At 36.2% G+C, this 13168-nt stretch overlaps 1 protein-coding gene across 3 annotated transcripts in view; it reads left to right on the top strand.

The window, feature by feature from the left end:
• The window catches only part of LOC113230360 (lachesin-like), a 117004-nt gene that overhangs the window by 99984 nt on the left and 3852 nt on the right, over positions 1–13168 (top strand). For all 3 annotated transcript variants that reach the window (XM_026464260.1, XM_026464259.1, XM_026464261.1), the window contains exons 5-7: positions 896–1024; positions 1479–1772; positions 2140–2235. In XM_026464260.1, coding sequence (XP_026320045.1) covers positions 896–1024; positions 1479–1772; positions 2140–2235 — 519 coding nt within the window. The remainder of the gene's footprint in view (positions 1–895; positions 1025–1478; positions 1773–2139; positions 2236–13168) is intronic.

Below are 13168 nucleotides of genomic sequence, written 5' to 3'. Positions count from 1 at the left end.
GTCGATTTCATTATAGTGGTTAACTCGCAGTTAACCCCGACGTAGTTTAAGTTAAAAAATATACGTTACTTATTAGGACGCAGGTGCTAATACTGTTCAAATTAAAATCAACTCGCAGTCGATTTCATTATCATGTTTAATTCGCGGTTAACTTCGAGGCAGTTTTATTATAAATCATGTAAAATTCACATATTAATGTATCTGTTCAGATTTTCATCCACCCATGTTCGATTTGGTTATCGGGGATAACTCGCAGTTAACCCGATGTTTTGTTAAATGTAGGTTAGATTCACATTTGCGATGTATGAAACCGAACATTTATTATAATTGCGGAAGTAGCAAGTAGTGCTATATGATAAAAATGGCTATTTTCATTTTTTATTTTCATTATTTATGAGCGTAAGAAAAAATCTTACCTTGATCAATGTCCGACTCGTCCGAAGATATTATGATCCTATAACGCCGACGACGTTTGGCATCTGTATTTTCCAAGTATTTCAGTTTACTTTTATAATATTCGATTTTTTCTAAGTTTGTTCGCTTTGACATTTTAACGGAGCTGTGGAGGTGTGCTTGTTGCCACGCACGAAAAAGGAATGACGATAGAAAATGGCGGTTGGTGCCTGGTAGGGAGTGTCAACGTCAAAACATTTTTTTTTCTCTAAAAACCGTGCGCTGTTGCCTAGCAAGTTAAGGAAACTACCTGGTTAAATATTATATCGAGAATGAAGCGACGAAATATAATTTCATGTGGTTTGTATTATTATTACCACTTTCAAGTGGTAAAACTTTTGACGTAAGATCACATGTAGCTTTATTATACCATGGGTACGAACTCTTAAACAAATGTTTACTTTTGTCATGCGCTACATTTATTTCTCCTGATTTCGTCTAGTATCCGATTGGGAAGGAGAAGTGTTAGACATGGCGAGGATATCCCGATTGGACATGGGAGCTTACCTTTGCATAGCCAGTAATGGAGTGCCTCCCACCGTCTCGAAGCGAGTCAAAGTCAGCGTTGATTGTAAGTTTTTATTAACTCGTGAGATTGTAGTCAAAGGTGCGTCTATATTTTACATAAGAAAAAATTCTAACTATTTTCCTTTAAGGGAAGAACGTATTAGTAATTAATCTTCAGTGAAATTAAAAATTATAATCATTGTAAAAAGTGTACTAAGCAATTTACAAGTCATCACATCAAATAACAAAGAATACAATATATATTAAAAAAATTATAGCCACGGCATATACTGAGTTGTGCCCATTCAGTATCTAAGTTTAATTTTAATTTATTTTTATTTTTACCTACGTACAATTTAAAATGAATGGTACTGAATAAATTTTTCTTTTTTTCAATAATGTTTTGTTATGAAATTTGGCTACTGATAAATATATTCAAATGGGCTTGTGCTTGTCTTGTCCAAGTAATGGATTACATAACATATCTTAACCGTTTTAAAATAACCTTTTCTACTTAGTTCCACCAATGTTATGGATACCACACCAGCTAGTAGGAGCCCCACTCTACTATAACGTGACTCTGGAATGCTTCACTGAAGCACACCCAACATCTTTGAACTATTGGACTCGAGATGACGGTCATATGATACACGAAAGTCCTAAATACCACATGGAGAATTCTGTTGGGGTGCCAGCGTATAAGACACATATGAAACTGTTGATCAGACATATTGTGCAGGAAGATTATGGAACTTATAAATGTGTGGCAAAGAATCCTAGAGGAGAGTCTGATGGCACTATACGTTTGTATAGTAAGTACCTAGAAATAGTTATACATAACTTTATTAAATAAATTTTACTTCATTAATGTCGTTACTCAAAAAATATATGATTAACTATAAAACTAACACAATAAAAACATTGATTGCTTTATAGGAAATGAAACTATTTTATATAATTTTATATATATCTTTGTTTTTTCAAACAAACCAACATTTCGAGCTCTTTACAGATCACATGGTCTTGATGACGGTTTGTTTGAAAAAACAAATAAACGCGATTTAAATCCGGAAAAATAGTTTCATTTCCTATGTGTAACAATCGCGAAAACCTAAGAACTCGATACATATTACTTTAGTTATTTTTTGAGATAAGTAATAAACGTTAATTGTTGTGCAGCTTCTTCTCCACCGACAACAACTCCGGATCCCCGCGCGATGACTGTCCCACCACCTTCGCGACCGCCGCGTCGTGATACCCCTGCCACTGATAAAGGTAACACATATTCAACCTTATTTACACTGATACTTACACCGTAACTTGATATAGGCTCTCATATGGATAACAAGTTTCACACAATCTGACTGCCAATTTATTTGTAACGTACACACACACCTAATAGAGAACCGAATATTTCTCTTTGATATTATTTTGTATAGATTGTTCGTATTCGCGACTAGACGGCCACACGTTAGCTACAATAGCGGTAGGCGGCAGTTTACAGTGGTACCTTTATGTTTCTAAATTGTTGCTATGGTGATGAAAAATACCGTGACAAATTAAAAAGAGATGTTGTCGGTGATATGGGTGATATATCAAAGATATCGACTTAACACTCCACTGCTACGATTTCGCATATCTCTGAGGCGCACCTATAGGAAGTACATGCTTAGTGACGAGTAATGTTTTTGTAAGCAATATAACAACTAAGTACTAAGTATTTATGATAATATTTACTTACCATTTCATTATCATCATCGACATCACTTGAATAGGACTGAATGTACCGTACTGACGAAGTTTCACGATTTGGAAAACTTGTGAAGTTCCCAAACTGCATTCGATCAGCATAAAGGAACATGGCCAAAACACTCTCCTTAAAGAAGACCCCACCAGTAGTGGCACGTACAATAATAATAATAAAAATAACGCACACATTCAACATAGCCCCTAGCACTAGGGAAACCCTGTGTCGCGGGTACCATGGACTCATACATTGACAACCACAAATTACACCCAAACTCACGAGAGAAATAAAAGTAGGCCAAGCAAATATTTCTTCCGCTCTGGGAATCGAACCTGAGGCCTCTGCGTGACAGTCAGACTGCGTGATGGTAACCGTTCGGCCAACTCTGTCACCGATCTCACCTTACGAAAACAGACTTTTGTTTTTTGTGTCTATTTTTCCAATGTCTGCAGAAGAAAATTCAGAATCATGTAATGGTAACAATAATCATTCACAGTTACGGCAACACCCGCTTCATTCTAAAAAAAAAGGTCTAATTTTGTTTCCAACCCAAAATACGACCTTATTTCAACAAGAGTATTGGGTATGCAACCAATACAGAACCAGTGGTTTCAAATTTTTTCACTATTTGATGCATAGTATAATCTTTAGGGCGATTACGTTAACCATAAAGTTCTCGTAACGCACGAAGCGTTTGACAAATTAAACTGCCGCTTCCATAATAAAGTTTAACCGTTCAACGTGCTCTTCAACTGTATAAACGACTCATCTTGACATACTGAAAATCATCTTGAACATTTTCTGAGTCATCCTCATCCCACATAAGCTTGAAACATATGGTATTAGGGCAACGGCCCTTGAGTACATGGAAAAGTACTTAAAAATCGAACACAATAATATAATAGTAAAACTAATCAGATTACACTGTATAACGACAAATGCAGGAATTCCTCAAGGTAGCGTTTTAGGTCCATAAGTGTTCCTCGTTTTATTAACCATTGTATTTGCTGACGATACAACTCTCATAACAATACAAACAACTCATATAATAAAACTCCGACGTAAGTAAAATACCAACAGACGTGATAAGTTGAACGAACTAATGTTCGTCAAGTCATTAAGAGTACCTCAGCTCTAATTCAAATTTTTCCCGTACGAAATACGGTTCATTTTGGATCGAGCGGCATGGCTTTATTTCAGAATATTTTTTTCTACAAACGAAATAAAAACCATTTGAAAAGTATACGTGTACTATTTAGTTCAGTTGATAAAAAAAATCATTGGTACATGGGGCGCACTATAACTTTCTGGAATGAATAAGAAAAAAGTACTGTAAATGGTCAGAAATGATTTTATTCTTTCTCAAAATATTTTCCGTTAGCGTTAATGAACTTTTTCATACGAATGAACCAATTTTGAAAACATTTATGCCACTCTTCCGTGACAATCTCTGAAACATATTTTTCATACTCTTCGACAGGCTCTTCAGGTGACGAAAACCGTTGACCACGTAACTGGTTCTTAATTTTTTGAAATAAATAAAAGTCACAAGATGCCAGGTCGGCACTGCACCTACGCGGGATGGCTCATAAGGTCAACGTTGTTCACCTTCAAAAATTCATTTGTCTGTCTGGCCGTGTGAGAACTGGCATTATCGTGGTGCAAGATGATACGGTATTTACGGTTATTTTTACGGAGTTTATTAATAACTTCCGGCAAAGAAATGATCGTGTACCAATCACTATTCACGGCACAACGATTCTCCAAAGCAACGGTAGCTACGTGTCCAGTTTTATTAAAAAAAGAAGCAATCATCCGCTTCTTAGAGGCACTTTGCACGCGCTCCTCTTTGGTTGGTTTCGGCTTATCTCGAAAGACCCATACGCTCGATTGCTGCTTTTTTTTGGGATCGTAACTAACTAATCCATGTTTCGTCACCTGTTACTATGTTCCACACCAAATTTGATGCCCATTCGTTGAATCTGGTATGCATGACATTGCACCAAGTGACGCGATCCGTTTTTTAAGTTTCAGTCAAATTGTGTGGAATCCACCGGGAGCACAGCTTTATCACACCCAAATGTTTGTGTAGTATTGATTGTATGTGACTCGTGCCTATGCCTAAAGACGCCCGAATCTCATGGTACTTGGATCATAACGCGCACACCATCGATATTTTTGTTGTTCACAGCAGTGGACGGGTGACTATCACCAAATTCGTCACTGAGATTCACACGACCGCGTTTGAATTCTGCAAACCAGCTATAAATAGTCGTTTTGCATGGTGCTTCGTAGCCAAAAGCAGTTTGAAGCCGAGCGAAGCTCCGCTGAGCTGTTACATTACACTTAGAGTCGTAGAAAATCATAGTACGAAAATTTTCACGAGTTAAATCCATGTTTATGTAGAGAACCAATTTCTAAAATGACGCCACAATGTAAAAGTAAGTGACAGTCAGATGAAACAAACTGTATTCTACAGCCAAAGAGTTCCATTTTCAAATGTTGTAATTACTTTTTAAATATTGTTTATATAAGTGGCCAGTTCCGGAAACTTATAGTGCGCCCTATGTATATATAACCAATTGAATACAGCGGTTTTCTTGTAAAATTTCGAGGTAAGGTTTGTGTTTTTTAATGAATTTCTAGGAATCGTCTTTTCGCACCATACAGTAATCAGTGTATATCCTCAATTTTACTATATATTTTTTCCTCGCTGTTATGCAGAATCAACCAAAGCCATTTGAGGTTGTATAGATTAATATAACTTAAATATTAATAGAAGTAAAACTAACTTTTAAGCTTTTAGATTTTACAACTCAAATCCCATACCAGTTAAAATTCATTACAATGCTGATAATATAGACGATATGTGTCTACATTTAAATTTCTTGTGTTAACAATCGATAAGCTCCTTAGCTGAAAGGAATACATCGAACAAATTTGGATGATGCTAAATAAATTTGTTTATGCTTTACGAAGATTAAGGCAAACAGTCTTTCGGTAAACTGCGCTGACGGTCTGTCACGGCTACATTTCGTCCATGCTCAGCTCAGCTCATTGTTCTATGGGGCAACTCAGTACTTTTAGATAGAGCTAAATACAATAATATAATTGTATAATAATATTACTGTATTCTGGCAAATACACGTGTATCTGAATAAAATAAAATTTCAGACACCTATCGCGTTGTTCACTGTGTTATTCCCAAATCCTTTAGAAAATCTGTAACACAACAATTGTCTCTTTATGACACATGAATCATAGCAATGAAAGAATCTATGCTAATACGTTTATATCTCCTCACCACTTGCCATGTCACTTGTACTGTGTTTATTACCTACATGCGTTTATTACATGTTTTACACTCAAATGGACTAGGAAATTTTAAACAAATTTTTCCCATAAAGTTGGAGTTCCTAATGAACCTGGAAGCAACTTAACCTCCTTACTAGCGTCAGTATGTTCAATAAAAATAGATGGATTATACAGAGCAAGCAAAGTGCGGAATACTAATATATATTTCAAGTCACTAAGAGCATACTGCTGATCCTGACCCAATAGCCATGGTGACATTTTCTATAAAATTTTGTTAAAGGTCGAGCAATAAATCACGAAATAGTATAGCAGTATGATTAATTTTCTTAAAAAGGTAGTTAAACTTATAAATTATCACATATTTTGCATGAAAAATCACGATCCGCAGCAGTATTTTTAGCACCTGACCAAATTATGTTAATAGTAAACCTACAGAACATTAAAAAAATACACATTCAGCTAGTTTTAATGTAAGATTCGCCTCTCTGAATTGCTGAAATATTGTCTCTAAGCTTTCTAATTAATCACTTACACCTTACCAAACTAATACTACCAAAATATTGTTGATGTAAGTAACTGCGTTAATGAACCTTCACGTACAGCTTTGTTCACTAAGCGCTGAAAGACAGCATGTGCCTTCGCCAAACCAAATAACACTATATCGAAGTCCCACTGTCCGTTAGGAGTGGTATTAGGCCTCAATTCCTCTGCAAAGAGCATTCAATAGTAGCCGGTAGTCAGATGTAATGTAGTATGAAATCGTTACCAGCTAACCGATTCAAGCGGTGCTTCACGCGTGGTAATGTATAATGATTTATGATTGTTTATTGAAGATATCTTGGACTAATCATTGTCTTCGCGCAATCTTTTGTTACCAGTTTTTTTTGGTAATACTATTATATTAATTATATTTTATTATTATATTTATTAATTGTACCACATCATAGCTCGTCTAGTGATGAGGCATAATAATCTCCATATTTATTAACTAGAGAAATTTATATTTATCTTTATCCAAAACATAGTTGGCTACGTTAAAGTACCTACTCCAATCGTATCATATTAAATCTTAGCTTTAAGTAGCCAAAATAATTTGGACGCGAGGAATAAACCCGTCTTTACAATATTTAAAGGAACTTTAAATTTAATTTTGTATTAAATTAATATTCAATTATTTTTGTGAAACTACTCCACTAGTTTGTTATAATTATCAATACAAAGATCGAATGTTTAGTTGGCATAGCGTCTGGCATGATTTGCTAGAAAACGTCGGTTCGAATCCGGCCGGATCGAGGGGAGTTTTTTCTAAATGTTCGTTCTTTGTATTAATAGTTTTAAGAAACTAGTGGAGTAATTTCACAAAAATAATTGAATATCAACTCAATACAAATTTAACTATAGTGAATAGCGACATCTCTAGCCAGAGGTGGTAGCTGTAAAGATGGCGCTACTCTCCGCTGACGTCGAAAAAGTCGTTGAAAACCAAATACAAAAGATCCGACATATTTGTATGAGCATATAGAAAAATTTGTGAAGTCCGCTGGCTCGTACCGCTGCGTAGTTGGCATAGCATCTGGCACGGTTTGCTAGAAGACGTCGGTTCGAATCCGGCCGGATCGAAGGAATTTTTTCTAAGTGTTTGTATTAGTAATTACAACAAACTTTAAATTTGGTAAACTTGACTCCAAAATCGGGCATAAATCCTTTTTTATCCGACAGACAATGTCTTACAATGCAATATTCTCAATCCGGTTGTATTATTATAGATACAAACGAGCCCTATACCCCACCTACGGTGGGATTGGGCTCAGCCTGCAGCGCGTGGTCGCTTTCAGATTACGGGGTGTGCTTATGCTCTCGGTAGCACAGTGATTAGTACTATTGGCGCTTGATGAGGAGGTTCCATATTCTTATTTGAGCCAATTTATGAAAAAAATATTTTTAAGTTGGTCCTGGTCAGGGCATTCTGGGTATTGCCTTCAGAATTATTGGTACTTTGGTACTCATAGTATAGGAAATTCCCTAGTTTGGGACCAGAAATTTGATGTGATTGTCTGGCATTTTTTCCCTAAATACTTCTCTTTTTGGCATAGCTTCCAATAAAAAAGAATGTAACAGAGAGACGGTCGAGATACAACAACGCCATAAGTTGTATAAAGATATTATTTCCACTACATCGGGAAGTATGCCTTACATTTTGAACAATTGTGAAATCTAGTCCCCGTATACTAGCTACGTAAGGTGGTGTGTGGACGCTTCGGGCTTCGCCCTCCGCTATACCTCGGCCTATGGCCTCGGCACTTATGACTTTAAAAAAATTAACATAGCTCTTTAATGGCCGCCATATTGATAAATGGCAAAAAGTAAATTTTGACTGCAAATTATTATTAAACACCCATAGAGGGCCCCTCATGCCTATTTTCAGCTGGAATAGAGCAAATTTCCATGTGCTGCCAAAAAGTTTGTATGGTAGACATATTGGAAAATGGCGAAAAGAAATTTTTGAATTATGATTAAGGACTCCTAAAGACCCTCGCATACCAATTTTCAGCCGGATCGATGCAAGTTTTTCTTCGGCTGCCATTTTGAAATCGCCATCTGAATTTTTTTTAACCCAGGCAGTTGACCAGTGTTACCCTCTATGACATTCCTTCAAGCACCTCCTACCTATCTCTAATAGTTGCCGTGAAAGGAGGCTTTGAAATTTGTATGGCGGCCATCTTGTTTATTTGAATTTCGAACATTTTTTACTTCCCGCGGAATTTGACCTGGATGTATCTCATAAAATGCACAAAAATCCCCCCCATGTATTATAGTTTTTGCAGGCCGTGTATTACTCGTTTACATTTTCCACATTCAGGTCTTTTCATATTTGATTCTTTGCCTTGGAGCCTACCCGCGTACAACGGTATAAATATCTTTTTTCTACCATATCGGGTAGTATGCGTTCTATTTTTCTAAGTGAGTCTAAACTTGTAGCTTTATATATATAATATAACCATAATACTCAGACTTATTACATACTTTACTGTACTCTTACCAGTAATAATGCTATATTTCACTACTCGAACTTGCGATATTCTAATTTAATAGAGACATCATCAAAATTGTGTACTTATTAGTAATAATAAAATTTATTTTATACTCTGTAAAATTCAGCTTGTTTAAAATGACTCGTGTCAAACTTCATGAACCAATGATGGGACACGATAAGTAAAATAAAGAATCCGCGTTAAAGTAGGTATATCGACTGACTGATAATTAAATCAGTGTTATAATATATGATAATAAATGAAATCAAGTCTCAGGGTCGTATTCCAGAACTGTACTCAATGCTCAAGTCAGGATTTGAGCAGACTTGAGTATGATTTCAAGCACTGGAAATACGATCTTAATGGTAAGGACTTGAGTATATATATATTTATATTGTAGCGTGAGTTTAGAAATTGGTTGTCTACATAACCATGGATTTAACTCGTGAAAATTTTCGTAGTATGATTTTCTACGACTTTATGTGTAACTTAACAGCTCAGCGGAGCTTCGCTCGGCTTCAAACTGCTTTTGGCTATGAAGCACCATGCAAGACGACTATTTATAGCGGGTTTGCAGAATTCAAATGCAGTCGTGTAAATCTCAGTGACGAATTTCGTGATGGTCGCCCGTCCACTGCTGATCAAAACAGACAGGCATATGATATACCATAAGAATCGGGCATCTTTAGGCATAGGCATGCGTCAAATACAATCAATACTACACAAACATTTGGGTGTGAAAAAGCTGTGCTCTCGGTGGATCCCTCACAATTTGACTGAGGCTCAAAAAACGGATCGCGTCACTTGGTGCAATGCCATGCTTACCAGATTCAACAAAGGGGCGTCAAATTTTGTGTGGGACATAGTAACAGATGACAAAACATGTATTTAAAGTTACGATCCTAAAACAAAGCAGCAATCGAGCGTATGGGTCTTTCGAGATGAACCGAAACCAACCAAAGTGGCGCGCGTGCAAAGTGCCTCTAAGCGGACGATTGCTTCTTTTTTAAATAAAACTGGACACGTGGCTACTGTTGCTTTGGAGAATCAATGTACCATGAATAGTGATTGGTACACTACCACTTGTTTGCCGAAAGTTAGTGATAAACTCCGTAAAAGTAATCGTAAACGCCGTATCATCTTGCACCACGGTAATGCCAGTTCTCACACGGCCAGACAGACAAATGAATTTATAAAGGTGAACAACGTTGACCTTATGAGCCTTCCCGCGTACAGTCCCGTCCTGGCACTTTGTGACTTTCATTTATTTCCAAAAATTAAGAACCAGGTACGCGGACAACGATTTTCATCACCTGAAGAGGCTGTCGAAGAGTATAAAAAACATGTTTCAGAGATTGTCACGGAGAAGTGGCATAAATGTTTCAGAGATTGTCTCGCAGAAGTGGCATAAATGTTTTGGCATAAAAAATTGGTTCATTCATAAGATAATCTCAGTACAGAGTACTAAAAAAACCGACCTCAAAAGTACGTGGAATTACGTCTACTTGTCAAGTTTTATTGAAATATATCCTAGTTCGCCAATAAACAGGACTTGACACTGGTGGTGGACACAAAATCGGTTCTCACTACTCAAAGTATATCGAGAGAAAAACGCTTTGCCATTTCTAGCAAAATCAACCATTAAAATAATTGCTCCTAAATTAAAGTTAGGCGCTATTTATAAAAATGAATCTTCATGCGTGAACAGCCACCCTCAGAGGTGGATGATTTTCTTCAAAATCACTATGGGAGTACCCCCTTTCCAACAAAAAAAGAATCATGAAATTCACAAATACGGGAGTTATCGCGTAACTAACATACAAAAAAAAGGACATACAGTCGAATTGAGAATCTTCTCCTTTTTTGAAGTCGGTTAAAAAAGTGAACAGTAACAGAGAATATTTTGAGAAACAATAATTCATTTAGGAAATGAACCGTGAACATGGGACCTGTAAAGGGCCCGAAACGTCGGTTTGTTTGAAAAAACAAATATACGCGATTTAAATCCGGAAAAATAGTTTCATTTCCTTATGTATAACAATCGCGAAAACCTAAAAACTCGATAATAAATTCATTTCTGACCATTTATAGTATTTTTTTCTTATTTATTCCGGAAACTTATAGTGCGCCTCACGTATACCCGTTGTATTTAGTTCAGTTGAAAAAAAAAATGGTGTATGTAATGTACCTATTGAATACAGCTTAATTCAATACTTTCGCTGTTACGCAGAATTAACCAAAGCTATTTGAGGTTGTATAGTCTCTTAACAGTGTTTTTTAGGTTTTAGCGTCAAATTAAAAAGTGCTTCATGCCATTTCTTAGCTATTTTTCATATTTTCGATAATTTATATTGAATTATATAAATAAACCAAATATGAATAGGTTGATTTTTCTATGACGGAGCAAAACTTTTTAAAATTTTTGTTAAAGACACTAAGTGATGGGACGAACAAGTAGTACGCACTGTTGGTAAGCGACACGCCTGTACATAGCAGTTGCAGTGCCACTCAGAGCTTTAAATCGTAAAGATCTGATTACTAATACAACTTCCAATCAAAATAACTGAAATGAGTGATAAACTCACGTTTTCTTTGTGTTGACGAACTTCAAGATCTCTTCTACTGCAAGGACTTAAGACCGTGTTAAATACGAACAATGACGGCTGCGATCTCAACTGAGACAAGTCCCTGACGATGTTGTATTGTCACATTTTATAAGTTCCGGACTCGAACTTTGCAACAATCCCAAATCCATTTCGTATCGCTATTTTGTAAGATTTTTTTGTGGACGCAGCTTAGTACAGTATAAACTTGTTGCGTACTTACATATACATACGTAACGTAAAGAACTAAAAAAGTGTATAATTTTGAGTACAGAAAAAACAGACGTAACTCATCTATTGCTTATGGGCTTGTTAGAACAATAATTGCATCACAACAGTCTCGACGTATATATGCATGTGTGTCGTTATTAAATAAGAATATGTTTAATTTTACTGACACAAAACGCAGAAATTAATCACAATAGATAAATAATTAAAATAACGAATAACTCACGCATTTAAGTCGAATTTTTGCTCAACATGTTACGAACCAATTAGGTACTACGTCAGTGGTTAGTGTAGACGAGTCTTTAGAAAGTAACGTTGTTAATGTAGTGCGCAATCCTGCAAATGACTTTAATCAAAATAAAGCAAACGAAGGTAGTTTCTTGCCAACGCCGCCTGCGCCCGCTGCTGTTATGAGGGATCGGGCTGCCAGGACTTTTCGTCTAATTCTATTCTAATTCTAAAGAATCTCATGATTAAGGACAACGAATTGGTTCGAAACACGTCGAGCAAAAATTCGACTTAAAGTGACTTATCCGTTATTTTAGTTACTCACGGCGGTTTTGTATTTAAAAAAGATAAATAATTGTTAATGTAATTTGTATGCAAGCAATCACATAGTACACAAATTATTGTAATTATTATTACATTTGACTTTCTATTATAAAAAGCGTAAATGTAATTAAAATTATATTATACATTTTTGGCAATAACATAATATATGCGACTTTCCGATATTTAGCAAGTCATGCCGGTAACATGAGTTACTCGAATATAAAACAGAATTACACAATTTTAGTACATAGTATTGTTATGACATTTGCGTTATATTTGGTAGTGTAAGCTTGATTAATTTATGAGTATGAGGAACAAATACATCGTACGACCGCACTAACATTTGCAATTAGACAGAAAGTTTACTACGGTGGTGTCTGTACAAAAGAATGTAGCAATACATCTTTGTCACGGACCTTATTATCCCTGTCTGTCACAAACCTAACTCGTGACCACAAACTTAAGTGTTCTGTGCGCGTGGCCATCTGGTTGCGCACAACCTATATTTAACTTTTTAGTAGCAGTAGAGCTCCTTGCGAAAGAGTTCGTCCAGGGAAGTACTGCCACCTTACCTATTTCTGCCGCCAAGCAGTAATGTTAGCATTATTTGTGTTCTGGTTTTAAAAGGTGAGGGAGCTAGTGAAACTAGAGGCACTTGGGACTTGTCAATTTATGTGACGGGCGCAATGGCAGTGCGCCTCAGATCTTTGCGATTTAAAGCTCTGAGTGGC

This window comes from Hyposmocoma kahamanoa, unplaced genomic scaffold, assembly GCF_003589595.1.
Source record: "Hyposmocoma kahamanoa isolate Upper Pololo Valley unplaced genomic scaffold, ASM358959v1 63, whole genome shotgun sequence".
In the NCBI taxonomy this organism is placed as follows: Eukaryota; Metazoa; Arthropoda; class Insecta; order Lepidoptera; family Cosmopterigidae; genus Hyposmocoma; species Hyposmocoma kahamanoa.
This window is presented reverse-complemented; position numbering and strand designations above follow the sequence as displayed.